Raw genomic sequence first — 18,322 nt, 5'->3', positions numbered from 1 at the left:
CCGCCTCTAGTAGGCCCTCTTCCCCTTTTCAAATCAAAACCCCTCCTCCCAGCGGCCGGTCAGCACCCGTATTATTAAGAATGCCAGCGATCGTTTCACCCTTGCAGCCGCTGTTGATCCTCGGCAGGTGCCTGAAGAACCAGTGCGGGCAGTGTGGCCGCATATTCACCAGCCCCGCTGCCTTGGAGAGCCACGTCAGCGGGCACACAAACCTGTCACCCTTCACCTGCCGGCACTGTGGGAAGGTCTTTAACGACAACAGGGGCCTCAACCGGCACAAGGCTCAACACGACGGAAAGGCCCACAAATGTGAACAGTGCGGTAAAGGATTCGTCTACAAGTTCACCCTCACCAAGCACGTCGCACAGGTGCACAGCGGAATAAAGCCCTTCGTCTGCCCATACTGCAGCAAAGACTTTGCCACCAAAGCAGAGGTGCAATCTCACACCAGAGTCCACTCCGGGGAGACACCGTACCATTGCCACCTTTGTGAAAAGAAATTCAAGAGGAAGTTGGACCTAAACAAACACCTGAGGTGGCACAATGGGGAGAAGAGATACTGGTGTCCCTACTGTGACAAGGGCTTCGTGGACTCTAACAATTTAAAAATACACAAGTACACGCATACAGGAGAGAAGCCCAGAGCCTGTCCCCACTGCCCCAAGAAATTCACACAAACTGGTCACCTCAAGAAACACCTGAGAACTATACACAAACAGGAGTGAGAACAGAACTCTCAGAATATGGCACCATGTCCCACACGTAGGGAATGGCTTCATGTATGGAGGACAAACGCAAGTCGTCAATACAAAGCAACAGTAGGGATGGGACGATATGAAATTGTCATATCACGATTACTGTGACAAAGGAAATCGCGAATTACGATATTATCACGATAATCAAAATCCATTATCCTGGAGTGGAACATTTGACACAAAATAGCAGATCTGCAAGCTCACAACGTGTCTCAACGCGACGCGTTGTGAGCTTGCAGATCGGCTATTTTTTGGCAAAGATATTTCATAGAGTGGAAAAATAGACTATCAAGTATGTTTATTATAAGTACCTTTACCAATTATAGAGGGTTTAAGTGGTACCGGATATGCAGCCCGGCAAATAAAAGGTGAATTGATCCAAGCGCATGACGGAGGACGATATCACGATACATTAAATCTCCACAATACGATTATTGTGAGTGTTTTATATCACGATAAATGATAATACGCTTATCGTCCCATCCCTAATCAACAGTTTTTTCTCTTTTCCTTTTTTCTTTTTTTTTTTAATTTTCACTTTCTTGGCCTCTCCAGTCTTTGTGTCGACGTGTCCCTGAGCAAAACACTTTAACTCTTCCTAACTGCGACCCAGTGTGCACACCTGAGCAAGCACACTGTTGGCTCAAATGCAGAAAAGACATTTACCATGTTGGGATCAGCTTTTTTAAATGTTTTTTTTTTTTTTTTTGCTGGGACTTATGTCTTTTCTGCTTCCATAATGCTGAAACGAGTGAAATAACAGATCCTTCTTGAAAAATGTGAATATTGTGTAAAAGTACATGAACTTGAAACTTTCATATATCTCTTTAAACTTTCATATATTCCAGATACATTGGACATTCAGTGAATTATTCCAAACTTTTTTTTTTTTCAAAATCTTTATGGCATACAGCTCATGAATATCAAAAGTCCATATTTCAAAATATTACAATATTACTTACACAAGACCACTCAAAACAAGGATTTATACTAGAAATATCAACCTTCTGAAGTCAGAGTCACTGAAGTCCAGTGGGAAGGAAGTTGTGGATAAAATCAAGAAACATTTTTTTCTTATCAAATAGACTACTGTTGATGCCAACAAATAAATTGGAGAAAATAAAGGCAGATAAACGTGACTTAGGCTAAATTATTATTTTGTTAATTTGTCACCACAATGACTTAAGGGGGTTCCACACTAGCCGCGGTCACCGCCTCCTAGCAATTCATTTTCAGTGGGAGGCGGGCGGCTATTTTGGCCGCACAGTGAGGTTTTGGGGCGGCGAGGCGAGTCGGCGCGGTCCCGTGAAACCCCCCCGCGAGCGTGCTCGTCTGTGCATGCGTACGCGGGCGGTGAGAGATGGATTGTGTTCATCGTTGTGAAATACCGCGCAGCGTGTCTCACCGCAGTGCGGCCACCGCTGATCCTAGCGGCAGCCCCGACGGCAACCGCCTGTAGTGTGGAGGGAACCTTAGACAGACAGTGGTTGTTCATGTCTTCCTTCCTGTAGGCCTATACTGTACCTTGAAAATATAACTTTAATGGGCAAAAAATGGCCCCAGAAATTTAATTATGGTTTAGTGTTGAAAAGTGATGACTCATCACTTTTCACACTTTTGTAGGCGTTTTCCGTGGCCCTTTCTAGCCCAAGGAATGTTTTTTTTTTCTTTTTTTTTTTGCAAAACGAATGCTTGCAATGGATTCAGCATCATGACAAACCCCTAGTTAGACCCCTCACATCCTACTTAAAGTGATCCCTGACTAATACGACAAATATGCCTTAATACATTATAATTATCCTCTATAACTACAATGTAAAATTAAAAACACCTCAATTATTTTATTTATTCTAGAAATAGCTAATCTTTCACTCAATAGGGGAAATGCCCGTCGCAAGTTGATGATGTCATAAATGTCAAGTGTGATCTATCCCTATGGAATTTATGGCATGCATGTGAAAATAAAAACAAACTTAATACTTCCTATGGTTAATATGAGCATCAAATCAATATTTCAAATGTTTTTGTGTTTTGTTTTTTTGCACATGCATGCCATACAAATTACACATGACATTTATGACATCATCAACTTGCGACAGGCATTTCCCCTACTGAGTGAAAGATTAGCTATTTCTAGAAGAAATAAAATATTTAAGGTGTTTTTAATTTTACATTGTAGTTATAGAGGACAATTATAATGTATTAAGACATATTTGTCGTATTAGTCAGGGATCACTTTAAATACCCAGAAAAAACACATCCTACTTAAATACCCAGAAAAAACATGTTTTTCTGGGTATTTTCCTCCTGTATAGAAAGTCAATGGGAGCCCAACTTGATTTGGCCGCTGTGGCGACCCCGAAGGTCGCAGACTCGGGCGCCCTAGCTAAATCATTAGAGCATGCCCTGGGATACATCTGTGCAAAATGTGGCGCTTTTAGATTAATTATCCCAAAATATCCCTAACGCCCCCGACTATATGTCAGAACCACGGCCAGAGTTTGATGCATTAGGGTGTTTTGGGTCTAAAATAACAGGACTAGGACAAAACCTGAACTGGGCATGATGCTCCAGTGGTTCTCAAACTGTGGTACGTGTACCACTGGTGGTACTTGACCCCCCCCCCCCCCTCTGGTGGTACTCAGAGGAGTCTCCCCCCTGTATTTTAACATTATGGTGGTACTTGGAGAGACAGATATATTCTGAGGTGGTACTTGGTGTAAAAGGTTTGAGAACCACAGGGCTAGACAAAGGATGTCTACACAAAGGATACTATATTGAACCCTCTGGCGAGGTGTATTAAAGCCTATATCGATATTCAAAGGGTGGGGGGGAACAAGGAATGTACTTCAGTTCATACATTATACAGAGGTCTTCAACAGGGGGTTACTACAAGGGGTCCTCCAAATCTTTGTGTGATAGACATGAACCTTTTTTATCTTTGTTTTGTTCTATTAACCACTTGAAGTGTCCATGCATATTCTGAGAACTTTAGCCAAAACTAGCAGATCTACAAGCTCACAACGCTTTGCGCTGTGAGGTGTTGTGAGCTTGTAGATCAGCTATTTTCGGCAAAGAGGTCTAGTGTAGAGGGGGAAAAGAGAAGACTAAGCACAGAGTGAAGTTTTTGACGTTTCAAGCGGTTAAATATCTGATAACACAAATTGACATGAATCCAAAATTCAAACGATGAAACTATATGGAATCTGGGGGTCCCTGCTTCTTATTTCTCTCATCCAAGGGGTCCTTGGGCTGAAAACGTTGAAGATCCCTGCATTATTATTTACAGGGTTAAAGACCACAAAAAGGGCATCAAATGGAGCAGTACAGACCTCCACCAGCAGGTGGGAGTAAGCATGAAACCACCACCTGAAATGGCGAGTTGGCGACCCGGTCACCCGGAAGGTCTTCTTCATAGTAACGGTCGGAGCATGGGTGTGAATCAAAACAACATCCCGGTTCCACAATGGATCAAGGGCGGAGCGCTTGTTTTCGGTGGAGATTCATGAAGTGTCTTTAATTATAATTAGTAAAAATAGTCCAATATTAAGGACAAATTGTTCTGCCCTCAACATTATCAAACCAAAATGCCTAAACTACTGTAAATGTAGCTCTATTATAACTAATGGTTCTTGTAAGTCCCAATTATTAAGTAGAATACTTGACCTTATAAATAGGCCTATAGAATGTTTATAATGTGTGATGATTATTCTTATATGTTATGACACATCGCATGTAGGCCTATTATATTTGGCTACCTATACACGAGTGAGCTCTCGGTACCTCCGCGCGGTCCAGGCGAACACAACGGAGCGCTCCCTACCTCCGGTTCAGCCAATCACAAGCTTCCACTGCTGGAAGCGGGATGTTGTTTTGATACACGCCGGTCGGAGCTAAAGCTAACTTTCAAATAACGCTTGTCGGCGAGAGAACCAACAGTTGAGACGTTGTTTATCAGCTTGTTATTTGAACTAAAGTAACAATGTGTGACATAGAGACGTTGAGGCTGTTCGTCAACGAACGACTGACCGCCGTTGCAGAGGACATTTTAGCTGTGTTTGTCAGCACTATCGTACAATACCAACAACAAATAGATCTGCAGCACAGACATGGAGTCACCAGTGAAATGGCAGGTTGGTAACTGGAACAGTAAAGGAAGGACAAGGACGCAGTTGAACACAAAGTATGAGTTTTAAAGGAGTAGTTCACCCCCAAAATGTTTTTTTTTTCTTGTCTTCTATTGATTAGACAGTAGACACACGAGACTTGAGTTCAATAGTATATATATATGTTTCAATAGTATATATATATGTTTTGTATTTGTCACATTCCTAAGACTAATAATAACCAGTAAGGCTCCCTAATCGGGAGATAAGCGACCGTAGGTCACTTATCTCCACAAATAGGGCAAAAATGTGTTTTGCCAAAATCTTCCTGATCCATGTTGATGACATGAGTGTAGACATACTGTGTAGTGATTTTCGTGATTTTAGGGCAAAATCTGTAGGAGCAGTGTCCAAAAATGTGTTTTTAAAAATCGGCCTGGAGGTGGCGCTATATGGGACAGATTCATGTTGATGGGATGAGTGTAGACATACTGTGTACCGATTTGTGTGATTTTAGGGCGAAAATTGTAGGAGCAGTGTCCAAAAATGTGTTTTGCAAGAATCGGCCTCATGGTGGCGCTAGAAGAGGGCCATGTGAGAAATGAGGGGTGGGGTCTCCGCGCCGGCAAGGCGGACGAATAGGTACCGGCCCCGGCTGTCCCGGTCGCTCCTAGCCGGAGTTACGGCATTTTATGTGAGCTGCAGTGTAGGGGGTCCTCCACTGGGGGCGCCACCACTTTTGCATCCGTTCTGGAGCACCAGGAGTCGGTGGTCCCCGGGAATTCCCCGTGAGCAGCCCCGTTGGGGTGGTCATTTGGTCATGTTTGCGCATTTGGTCATTTTTTACATCTGGGGGTCCCCCAGGGACCTGGGGGTCCCTGGAGCTCCGGGGGTCCTTGGAGGTTGTAGTTTGGCAGCCAAGGAACGTGTGTGCAAAATTTGGCATGGATCGGGTGTGAGGTGTGACAGACAGACTGACAGACAGACGGAGGGACGGAGTTACACTTTGTGGTGGTTTTGATAGTAAAGTGCGACCTACGGTCGCAATAATCTTATATTACACTTTTTGTTGTATACATGAATCAAAAACCAAGGACTTCCAACATAAAAAAAAAATAGACCATAAGAGTTCTTATTTGGGATGTTCCTTTTAGGCAAGTACTGTTAAACAGTACTTGTACCGTGCTATGGCATAGCTCAGGGGTAGAGAAACCGTTATTAGAGCACGAAGGGTTCCCAGTTCGAATCCGGGCTCCCCCTGAGTTAATGTCTAATGTCCTTGAGCAAGACTCTGAACCCCTAATTGCTCCCGGTGAGTAGGTTGGTGCCTTGCATGGTTTCCTCCGCCACCGGTGTATGAATATGTGCGTGAATGAATGTAATGCACAATCAGTGTAAAGGGCCTTGGATTAAAGCGTTATATGAACCATTTACCATTTTATTTAACATTTACTACATTTCTATTGTATTGATTGACTATACTTGTGTGACGGAGAGAGTCGCAGTCTAGAAAGTCTAGTATCTGCCCTCGTTCCATAGGGATATCCCTTTGAAGTAATGGTTAAGATATTGGACTTTCACGCGGGAGACCCGGGTTCGAAGCCGAGTGGGGAGGTTCGGATCACCTTCGTTACATTGGTGCCGTGACCCGGATCCGGGCTTCCCCGTAGGAGGAGGTCAAAGGGGGGTGAGTGTGGCGGAGAGAGTCTCAGCCCCAGTCTTGAAGCTTCAAAAGTCTAGTATCCACCCTCGTTCCATAGGAGCCGGGTGGGGACATTCGGATTACCACCGTTACACTTGTACTGTTCTCCATTTTTGTCTAATAAAATAATCAATCAAAACCCCCATTGATTTTGAATGGGGACCCAAATGCATGGCCCTGGATGGTGACCAGAATAAGGTCAGAATCAATGGGGGTACATTTAGGGTCAAGTAAATGTACCCCCATTGATTCTGGCCCAAATGCATTTGGGTCCCCATCCAGGGCCATGCATTTGGGTCCCTATCTGGAATGAATGGGGGTACATTTACTATAATCAACATCTTATCCTGTGTTTCTTAAACTAAGTATTGGCGTATTGAGTAATTAATAGAAAAAGAAAGTCATTTTGGGGATTTACTTAAGTAAAAGTATCAATACTGCTGTAGAAAAAATACTCTTTTACAAGTAGAAGTACGGATTTCAAAATTGACTTGAGTTAAAGTGCACAAGTATTGACATCAATAAGTATGTAAGCCAGATTGATAATAGCAGATCCACAAGCTCACGATGCGACAAGTTGTGAGCTTATTGATCATCTATTTTCAAATGGCCACGGTATAAAATAAGATCAAAGTGGTTTATTTATGTTTTATAATATTATTTATAATGTATATATGCAAAGTAACTAGTAACTAAAGTTTTCAAATAAATGTAGTGGAGTAAAAGTACAATATGTGCCTCTGAGATGTAGTAGAGTAAACATATTGGAAATTGGAAATACTCAAGTAAAGTACAAATAAAATACCTAAAAATTGCAAATGTGTGTACTAAGTTAAAGACAAAACAACTTTAATACCTATTTTTCAAACATGTTCTACTTTTACTTTTAGTGCTTTAAGTACATGTTGATGCCAATGCTTTTGTACTTTTACTCAAGTACATTTTGAATTATGGGATTTTACTTGAAACAAGAGTATTTATACATAGCAGTATTGATACTTTTAAAACATTTGAGTACGTTTTACACCACTGCTTACGATTGTACACTCTTATGAGAAAGTAAAGCATACCTTTATTAATGAACATGACCAAAAACATGTACACTATCGCTATATTGATAGCCTTACATTAAGACGCATTCCGCCGAGACTTCTGCATTGAGACCACATTGTCAACCGTGCTTCTCTTCTGCCCACAACTAGCCAGTAAATGATAAAAAAGGAGGGGCTGCTTAAAAGTGACTAGAGTACCCCATAAGAGCAGGAGATGGCTGCCATGTTTGATAGATGGGGTTGCTATGGGGGTTAAACATGCAATTTCGCGATTTCTATCATGCCTACTACATTTTTTGGGGTCAGAATTTTTTTTTGAAAACATTTTTTTTTTGATTTTTTTTTTTTTTTTTTTCAAAATGGCGGAAATTCTCGGGACTATCGGGCCTGGCAGGGAAAGACATTGAAATAATCTCGGGACTATCGGGCCTGGCAGGGAAAGACATTGAAATAATCTCGGGACTATCGGGCCTGGCATGCAATGAGTTAAAAGCAACTAGAGTCCCCCATAAGAGCGGGAGCGCTGGAATTCACATCCTCTGTGCCGACGGGCGCGTTCAATTGAAACAAACGTGCTGTGAGCCTAGCTCCGCCTTATCCTCCGCATTCTGTCTAACATGACTTTCAGGGCAGTTTTTGCGAGCTCAAATTGGATCTGTGTTTCACAACACGGATCAATAATAATCTGTCAATGCATATAACATGAATGCGTTGTAAGGAAATTAAGCTGAACACATGCCACAGAACGCGGTCAATACTTACCCCTTGCAGATCGACACAAGGGGTCAGGTTTTTTTTTGCAGACAATATCTAGACAGAATCCTAAATATTTGCACACGACATTATCTCAGTTTCTAATGGCCAGGGTGCTATGAAATTGCGGAGTACATTCATCTTCCCTGGAGTGAACAGCCAAAGTTCCTTCTCTCTACCACAGCTACAAAACGGATAACAAAGGAAATGCAAAACATTTTCACTATTTAATGGTCCACTACCACTGTATCCTTTTTCCCTAGATATCCTGCACCCCCCTGTGTCTGAAGAGGAGGGTTCCGCTGAACATCAACAGATGGGCTCCAGTGCCATCAAGGAGGAGATTAAAGAGGAACACGAGGAGATAATTCATAGACCTCAGGGGGCTCACGTGTCGACGATGACATTACGATCAGTGAAAAGTGAACACAATGAAAACGGAGAGACAGAGCCTCTCGCCAGCACCTCAACTGAACACGTGAAAACACGAGCGGGCGTAGAGTACGGTGGAACATCACAACCGACTGGTGACGTCCAGCTCCTTTCCTCTGAATCTGACAGTGAAGAGAGTGAAGACAGTGAATCGCCCGCCTCTAGTCGGCCCTCTTCCCCTTTTCAAATCAAAACCCCTCCTCCAAGCGGCCAGACAGCACTCGTATTAAGAGCGCCAGCGATCGTTTCACCCTTGCAACCGCTGTTGGTCCTCGGCAGGTGCCTGAAGAACCAGTGCGGGCAGTGTGGCCGCATATTCACCAGCCCCGCTGCCTTGGAGAGCCACGTCAGCGGGCACACAAACCTGTCACCCTTCACCTGCCGGCACTGTGGGAAGGTCTTTAACGACAACAGGGGCCTCAACCGGCACAAGGCCCACCACGACGGAAGGGCCCACAAATGTGAACAGTGCGGTAAGGGATTCGTCTACAAGTTCTCCCTCACCCGTCACATCGAAAGGGGGCACAGCGGCAGAATAAAGCCCTTCGTCTGCCCATACTGCAACAAAGACTTTGCCACCAAACAAGAGGTGCAATCTCACACCAGAGTCCACTCCGGGGAGACACCGTACCATTGCCACCTTTGTGAAAAGAAATTCAAGAGGAAGATGGACCTAAACAAGCATCTGAGGTGGCACAATGGGGAGAAGAGATACTGGTGTCCCTATTGTGAGAAGGGCTTTCTGGACTCTAACAATTTTAAAATTCACACGTACACGCACACAGGAGAGAAGCCCAGAGCCTGTCCCCACTGCCCCAAGAAATTCACACAAACTGCTCACCTCAAGAAACACGTGAAAACTATACACAAACAGGAGTGAGAACAGAACTCTCAGAATATGTCACCATGTCCCACACGTAGGGAATGGCTTCATGTATGGAGGACAAACGCAAGTTGTCAATACAAATCTACAGTAATGTTTTCAGGCCTGATGGCTTCAGGCTTAACTCCTAACTGCGACCCAGTGTGCACACCTGAACAAGCACACTGTTGGCTCAAATGCAGAAAAGACATTTACCATGTTGGGATCACCTTTTTTATGTTCTCTTTAATTTGATTTTTCCTGGAACTTGTTATGTTTTTTATGCTTCCATAATGAAACGAGTGAAATTACAGATCCTTCTCGAGAAATTTGAATATTGTGTAAAAGTAAATTTTTTGAAACTTTCACATAGTTCTTTAAACTTTCCTTTATTCCAGATACATTGGACATTCAGTGAATTATTCCAAACATTTTTTTGTTCTAACTTTGAGTTTTTTATGGCATACAGCTCATGACTTTCAAAAGTGCATATTTCAAAATATTACAATATTACACAAGACCACTCAAAACAAGGATTTATAATAGAAAAGTCAACCTTCTGAAGTCAGAGTTGCTTGAAGTGCTGTGGGAAGTTTCCGCAGTCAGTTATGATTTGTGGTGCTACCGTGCTATGGTATCTGCAATGCTTTTTTACACAATATGACAACTTTAGTTTTTTTTTTTAAGGCTTCATATTTTAGATTGTAATTAAAGAATATAAAAGATGAGTGTTAAAATTATTTCATTTATTCTTTCTATTGTTTTATAGATTCTTATTTCAGTGGTGCATGTGTACAAGTGGCTAAATATGTAATTTTACACAGAATAAGCCCATTCCCAAGATACAACGCAACCTGTTCATGGTTGGATGTGACTTATGGGGGCTAAAAGTGTTACTGTAAATAGCAATAAAGAAACTGCTGGCTTATTGTGTCTAAAAATACATATTTAGCTACTTGTACGGATGCCCCAATGCGTACGCATGCCCTATATTTTAGCACGGTAAACACGATAAAACAATAGAACAAAGCAAATGAAAACATTTTAACACTCACCTTTTCTTTTCTCTAATTACAATCTAAAATATGAACCGTTGTTGTAAAAAAACAAAGTTGTCCTTTAAATTTTCGAGAAGGATTTGTATTAGACTAATAGAGCTCTAACATTAGACTATAGACCTTTAACCCAAGTTGTTTTGCTAAATGTTCTGAGTTGGCACCCTTGGTTGGCATTGCTCTGTAATTTATGTATTGGCCCTCAGATGAACGTTGAAGCAATATTTTGTTGATTTTACTACAGCTGAAAGATGGAGGCTCTCGCGTCATCCTTGCGCTCATATTTTCTTTGTGTGTATCTTTTATTTGACAATTCAACCATGCTTCCATTCAGAAGAGAAGCCACTGTAACAATATTGTCATATAATTACTTGATGCAGAATCCAGTTGTAAATATCCTTCTAATGTTTTGATTTTATGTGTTTAGTTCCCACTGATTTACCCCATAGTCTCCACCAGTTGTTCCTAAACTGACAGCCAAACCTGTGTATATTGAAATAAAAATAAACAAAAGATATTTGTTAAAAAAAAAATGTTTGACATCTACAATGCTGCAAAAATGACGGTGCCAAATGCCAATTTCTGTCACATCTAGTCACAAATTCTTATTGATCATGTTTTGAGAATAATTAAAGTAAACAATAGGTCCAAAACATCCAAGCTATCCATCCACCTGTTTCCACGAGAATTCACTGTAGTGTTATTTGCGGGACACTTCCGGTTAACAGCAGACATATGGCTTGCGTCGCAGATGCAACCGTTGTGAGCTTGTACTCTCGGCTGCGGCGCCGGAAGCTGCCTGCACATTCTGCGCAATGCACGATGGGATGTTGGAAAGTTGTGGATAGTACTTAAGATAATTCAAAAATCAATTGTTTCTTAATACACAACTGTGTTTATCACATTTAAAGGGATATTTCACCTTTAAAAAAAAAACGTGGTCATTTTATCATCTAATCAGGCTTTTATGAACACCCTGAACAGATCTTAATTTGCTTGATTCAATATTCAGTAGTTTGATGTAAATGTTATCAGGCTTTCCTCCTGCAGGACGCCTCCCCATACACACCCATTGTAACTTCAAACTCCATTTTAACCATGATAAATTCATCAAAAACATACTCACCACTATTTGAACATTATTTTTCCACCACTGCTTCATACAATTACATTTGTCAAATTCTGATTGATTGATTGATTGATGACTTTATTAGAAGTTTGCATCGAAAAACATACAGTTTCATGACGGAACAGTTCACTGATGCAAGGCTTATTTCAGGAAACCATTGAAGTAGGCTATCTCATGAATGACAGACGGATAGAAGTAGAACACAGTACTATGCAGTAGATATGGTCAGGAGAAAAAAATAAACATAAAAAATAAAATGTGCCAGGGCAGCGTTCAAGTCATATAATAGGTTCAAGACATAGTTATATATAATAGGTTCAAGCCATAGAGATATATTAATGTTCAAGCTCACACATACGGCATCAAATGGAGCAGCACAGACCTCCACCAGCAGGTGGCAGTAAGCATGAAACCACCACCTGAAAGTCGGTGGCGACAGAGGCGTCAATTGGGTATGGCAAGGTATGGCAGCTGCCATACCTTGCAACAATATAAATGTACTTCTTAAAATACATTCATCATTCCTGTTGCTAAGGTATGGCAACATGACTGGTGTCTTCGTGCAAGACACCAGTCATTTTGCCATACCTTAGCTTTTGCTGAACTGACGCCACTGGGAGGCGACCCGGAAGATCTTCATAGTAACGGTCGGAATAAATAAACAACTATCTGAGGAACAGAGAACCAGCAGCGGAGACGTTGTTTATCAGCTTGATATTTGAACTAAAGTAACAATGTGTGACATAGAGACGTTGAGGCTGTTCGTCAACGAACGACTGACCGCCGTTGCAGAGGACATTTTAGCTGTGTTTGTCAGAACTATCGTACAATACCAACAACAAATAGATCTGCAGCACAGACATGGAGTCACCAGTGAACTGGCAGGTTGGTAACTGGAACACTTACTTAGATAGAATAAACACAATACACAAAGTATGAGTTTTAAGTCTGCTGAGTGGTTTTGAATACACTTTAGGCCCTGTTAAAGGACCACTTCACTCATGCATTCCAACCTATCTTCATATAGTTAGTTTTTTGTTTGATTGAGGTATAACATCTCACTTTTTAACTGAAGCTAGTCCTCACTAAAACATAAGTAAAATGCCTGTAATATTTTTTTTCGTGATCATTAGAATGTCTAGAACATGTACATATGTTATTATTGTGAAAAATATCCCCAAAATGCAAATTAGAGCATGATTTATGAGTTATGGCTATACAATCTTACAAAAACATTATTAATTTTTTAACATTACATTTTCCTGTGATTAGGACTCCTACAACACCATCTGATTTTTTTTTTTGGCCAGTAGAAATTAATTCGGGTCTTGCAGGGTTAATAGAAGTTTGCATAGGAAAAAGTACAAAGTACAGTTTCATGACAGTACAAATCACTGGTAGGCCTACAAGGTCAACTAAAAGGAGATCTTAGTAAGCTTTTCAGCTTATTTACAGATCACTATGTAGCCTATTTCATATAAAACAATGGTTGTCAACCTTTTCATGCTGCGACCCCCAAAATAATCATATTTTAACTGGGGACCCCCCACCCTGACAAGCACTTGGAGTTGTAAGAGTTGAGGCATTACACTGTGTATTATAACACGGTTCTATTGTGAATAGCCGATCTACATGCTCACAACGCCTCGCGTTGATGTAGATCGGCTATTTTCACAATTTCTGCCTGTGATATTTGACAATTTGGCCAATGTCTGATTTGTCATTTTAGAGGTATTAAAAAGTCCTTAAAGGGGAAGAGCACCCATTTTCAATATTTAAATATGTCATTAATATACCTTAGGGTAGTTGTGTGGGAAAAAAAGTCCCCCCCCCCCCCCCCTCCCCCCCCTTATGTGTTGCCTAGAACTGGAGGATTGATTTTGGGGTTTGTATTGTAAAGTACAACGGTGTGATGTCATCACATTGTACTTTGCAATACAAACCCCAAAAGGCCTAAAAAACAACAACTTTGGTTTCCGGTTGGCTGTCATTTTAGGGCTGAGTAGGTAGGGCATTTATTTTATTTTATTTTATATTTTTATTTTTTTGTGGGCATGATGGGTAGCAAGGAATTTTATTTTATTTCCTCATGGGAAGGATGGGTAGGTAGTTTTTTATTTTATTTTTTATTTTCCCTATGGCAATGATCGATATGCTTCTTTTTAAATATATTCTGTTTTCCTGAGTTACCAATTTCTAAATCATTAAATGGTTCATGTACACTGCACTTACAAAATAGTGTCTGAAAACAACAAACAATAAACAATTGAGAAGCCGACTTGTCTCTCTCAGGGGTTGACACTAAGGTCTCAGAGGCACTTGCCCGTCGGGCAAGTACAGGTCATGTTCTACTTGCCCTCAGATCATGGCCACTTGCCCTCATAATCGCAAAATCGTAACATTTGAATTAACGTTAAGGTTTTCAATATAATGGGGGACCCACAGGTGGTCATTCAAATAGGTCCCAGAAAAAAATTATGGGTCCCCAATTAAATGTTTTTGAGAGTTCAGGGGAGCGTTCCTTAGGTTAAATATACTTTATTGACAAGAATGGCAGATGAGCGCAGCAACAACATAGCATATACAGCAGCAGGATAAGAAGGGCAGCAGCACAATACATAGAGGCAGCAGCATACACTAAGCATAGGCATACTAACAGCAGCAGGAGAGCGGCATGGCATGACATATATAACTGTGATACTATACTAAAGCAACAGCATACTAACAGCCTAGGAATAAGAACAGCATCTATAGTAACCTAAGCAGGAGCATAGCTTTGGTGATGGATTCTGTATTCGGGTCATTTCCTGCAGGCCCACGATCGCAAGTGTACCATGTACGACGAGTACATGTATGGCCGATCGCACGTGTACCATGTACGGTGAAGTACATGTATGGCCATGTACAGCGTGGGCTTAACATATCTCTGCAGGCAATGACCCGAGACCCCCAACTAGGGGTGGCTCGGTATCAACATTTTGTTATCGCGGTTACCGTCCTCCCATTTACCGCCGGTATTGCGGTAATTACCGCACCCCCGTATCTATTAATTAAGGTTCGGCGATAAGACAAAATATTCCTATCATCTGCCCAAAATTCGTCTCTCCACGGTCCTATAAGCCCGACTGCTCGAGTTCCCCGTACAGCACAGTGGGTCTGGCTTTTGAAAGTAGCAGATCTACAAGCTCACAACGCGTCGCGTTCGCAACGCGTTCTGAGCTTGTAGATCTTTGCAGTGTCGGGTTACTATAGTAACGTAGGCTACAGAGGTGTCAATTGGGTATGGCAAGCTATATGGCACCTGCCATACCTAGGCTACAGGGGGAAATAATAAAATGTACTTTCATCGTGCCTGTTGCTAAGGTATGGCAACATGACTGGTGTCTGTCATGTTGCCATACCTTAGCTTTTTCTGAACTGACGCCACTGGTAGGCTACTGGGGCTTCAGACACTGCACGCTATTTGTGAACAAACCAGATGAGACGGGTATAGTGATTGTGTGTGTACGGTCTGTGATTATGCAAACTCACGTCTCAAATTGCATTGATTGAGTGGTGATATAAACATAGTAAACAGGTTTTAGTTACCAGACTTGACAGAAAAGGTTGTAGTCGAACAACGACGGGCACACGCGCTATACTGTAAAAGTACTCACTAGCGCTGGTTTCATTTTCGGTTTTAGTCCTCGCGCTCCGCGCGTATGAATAAAAAAAGAAACGGCCACGAGGTATGTATAAACATACTTGTGTGAGTTGTGTCGTGTGGATTATGGAGAAAGTTTAACTCTGCTGAGGCTACGAGGCTACTGCACTGCTCCAGTGTCTACTGTGTCTCACTCTCTGTCGGAGACTGTGACGGGCCAAGCTCCCAATTGTTCCAAACATGTGGTGCGCGGCCCAGAGCAGAGCGGCATGAAGCGCATGCGGTCCTCGCTTCTCCCCCGTTTTAAAACTCGCTCGTTCTCAATAAAAATAGCCTATTTTTTGTCTTTTTTGACCGCGGTAAGGACCCTGACACCGCGGTAGGCCGCGGTATACCGCGATACGGCGGTACGGCGGTTACCGAACCCAGCCCTACCCCCAACACAAGCATATCCCCCCAAAACACGCAAGTGCTCAGAATCCACTGCCAGCAGCCAACCAACGGTGAGGATGGTGGAGCTCTGCTGAAAGTTTTGCGATTTTATTAGAGCGCCATAACGTTTTTTTTTTTTTTTTTTAATAATTAAAGCCGCAAGAAGTTTACTGCTAAGCGGGCTGACCGCAGGTCTGCCCCAAGCGCGGTGTGCTCTATCCTAAAGGGACACCCCAGCAGCCACCTTGCTTTTGCATAATTCAATACGTGAGAAGCGCTGCGTAGAAGCAGCAAATAAAACGCGCAACCTATCAGGGGCGCGTGCCCCGAGTAAACGCAGCAGAAGCAGCAAATAAAACACGCAACCTATCAGGGGCGCGTGCCCCGAGTAACGCAGCAGAAGCAGCAAATAAAACACGCAACCTATCAGGGGCACGTGCCCCGAGTAAACGGAGCAGCAGCAGCAATTGAGCATGCAACCTATCAGGGGCGCATGCCCCTGGTAAACGCAGCAGAAGCAGCATAGTGAACCCCTATGGAACAACCCTGCTAATAGTGCCTGCAGCACTATTAGCATCAGCAGCAGAAGCGTTTACTGAAGCGCGTCCGACTCCAGCTTGGAACAATCACGCTTCGGTCAGTCCTGTGTTGTGTGTGCTTGATAGCTCGGCGTGCAGGATCTGGAGTTAGCTGAGGGCACCAGAAGTGCTGGTGGTGTGGCTGCTCCGATCCGGAGAGAATGCAGTGTGAAGAGGGGCGGGCCGCAAGTCTGGCAGCTCTCTCCGGGGGTCGTGTGACGAGGGCGTCGAGCAGACAGCCCGGTGTTCAGCATGGACATGAAAGGACAGAAGGGAGAGTTAGTTCTGCGACTGTCACTGGTGTACCTTCCCTGATTTAACTGCGAGCTGCAATCTCAGAGGCCATGTGCTAGTCACATCTTAAGCCTGGCCTTGGTGACCGCATGTGCTTGCTGCAGAAAATACAATCTTAGCTTTAGCTGACCATAACGATGAAACCACGCCTAGGGTCGCTGACTTTTAGGATCACAGAGAAATTTTCGCAGCCCACAGAGCGCTCTGCTGCAGAGTCTGCTGCTGCACATATAAGAATATCCACGAGATCCACGTCTTGACCTTTAAAGGCAAGCTATGCAAGCCTAGAGAGCGGCTAAAGCCCAACATTCAGTACAAGCAAGTCGCTGCTATGTAACTATGGTTGCCTATTATTAGCAAGCTTAGAGAGCGGCTGAACGCTCACAGAATCGAACAAGCAAATGCGTTGCTATTTACCTGCTAGAGTGTGGCTCCTCAGTGCATCTGGGAAAGCTGCAGCTGGCGAGAGGAATGGAGTTCCCACCGCTGGTGCTGAAACTACAGCTTCCCATGTTCCCTTGCGACCTGGCGGTGGCGACGACGGTCACAGCCTGACAGCGGCCCCGGAAGATGGGCCGGCACCACAGGCTTCCAGCACGACGCAGCGCTGGTTCATGCTCATGGTATCAGCAGTAATAGCATTAACTGATGCTGTAGCGGGTGGGCGGGCAGCCGGACGGGAGGGCCGGCAGGCGGGCGGGAGGGCCGGCAGGCGGGCGGGAAGGCAGGCAGGCAGGCGGGCGGGCGGGAAGGCAGGCGGTAGGCCACTTCCGTCTGCTGAATATGAAGCTTGCAGGCGAGCGTGCAGGCGAGCGGGCAGGCGGGCGGGCGGGGAGGCAGGCAGGCAGGCAGGAGGGCGGGCAGGCAGGCTGGCGGCTCATGGTAGCAGCAGAAGTAGCGGAAGCTGTAGTAGCAATGCCCTCCCCAGTGCTAACCAACTCCTGACTGGTCTCATGGAATTATACAATAGTGGACGAAACTATAAAGATAAACATGTTAGCAGAAAACACTCAGCCGCTGCAGCGCGACGCTGCAATGAAGACATGCTGTAGCAGCCGCTATGCAGCGTCTCCAGCAAGAAGCTGAAAGACAAACATGATGCTAGCAGCAACATGTAGCAGCCGTGGCCCGAAGCTATAAAGAAAAACACGATTTAGTGGAACATGTAGCAGCTTTAGCATCAAGCTGCAATGCTAACCTGATGCCGTGGCAGGGGGCATGCCGCAGCTCCGGCCTGGAGCTGTAATGATAAATATGTTAGCAAAAAACCTCAGCAGCTGCAGCGCCATGCTGCTATGGCGACCTGCTGTAGTAGCAGCTATGCAGCAGCTCCCACACGAGCTGAAAAGATAGAAATGATGTTAGCAGCAGACATGTAGCAGCCGCAGCAAGAAGCTATAAAGTAAAACACGATTAGTGGAACATGTAGCCGCTTTAGCATAAAGCTGCCATGATAACCTGATGCCATAGCCGTGGGCCTGCAGCCCCTCCGGCCTGGAGCTGAAATAATAAACAGGATGTTAGCAACC

At 43.6% G+C, this 18,322-nt stretch overlaps 1 protein-coding gene across 1 annotated transcript in view; it reads left to right on the top strand.

Moving 5' to 3' along the window:
* Positions 1 to 12,530: 12,530 nt before the first annotated feature.
* Positions 12,531 to 18,322, top strand: part of LOC308306277 (uncharacterized protein) — a gene marked incomplete at its 3' end in the record, with an annotated part of 43,798 nt that continues 38,006 nt past the window's right edge. Inside the window, exon 1 of the mRNA XM_080751177.1 lies at positions 12,531 to 12,731. Within this exon, the coding sequence (XP_080607303.1) occupies positions 12,581 to 12,731 (151 nt within the window). The 5' untranslated portion in view covers positions 12,531 to 12,580. The remainder of the gene's footprint in view (positions 12,732 to 18,322) is intronic.

The sequence above is a fragment of the Nannobrachium achirus genome, assembly GCF_963921795.1.
Source record: "Nannobrachium achirus genome assembly, chromosome: 20".
NCBI classification, from domain to species: domain Eukaryota; kingdom Metazoa; phylum Chordata; class Actinopteri; order Myctophiformes; family Myctophidae; genus Nannobrachium; species Nannobrachium achirus.
Note: the sequence above shows the minus strand (reverse complement) of the source record. Positions and strands in the feature narration are given on the sequence as shown.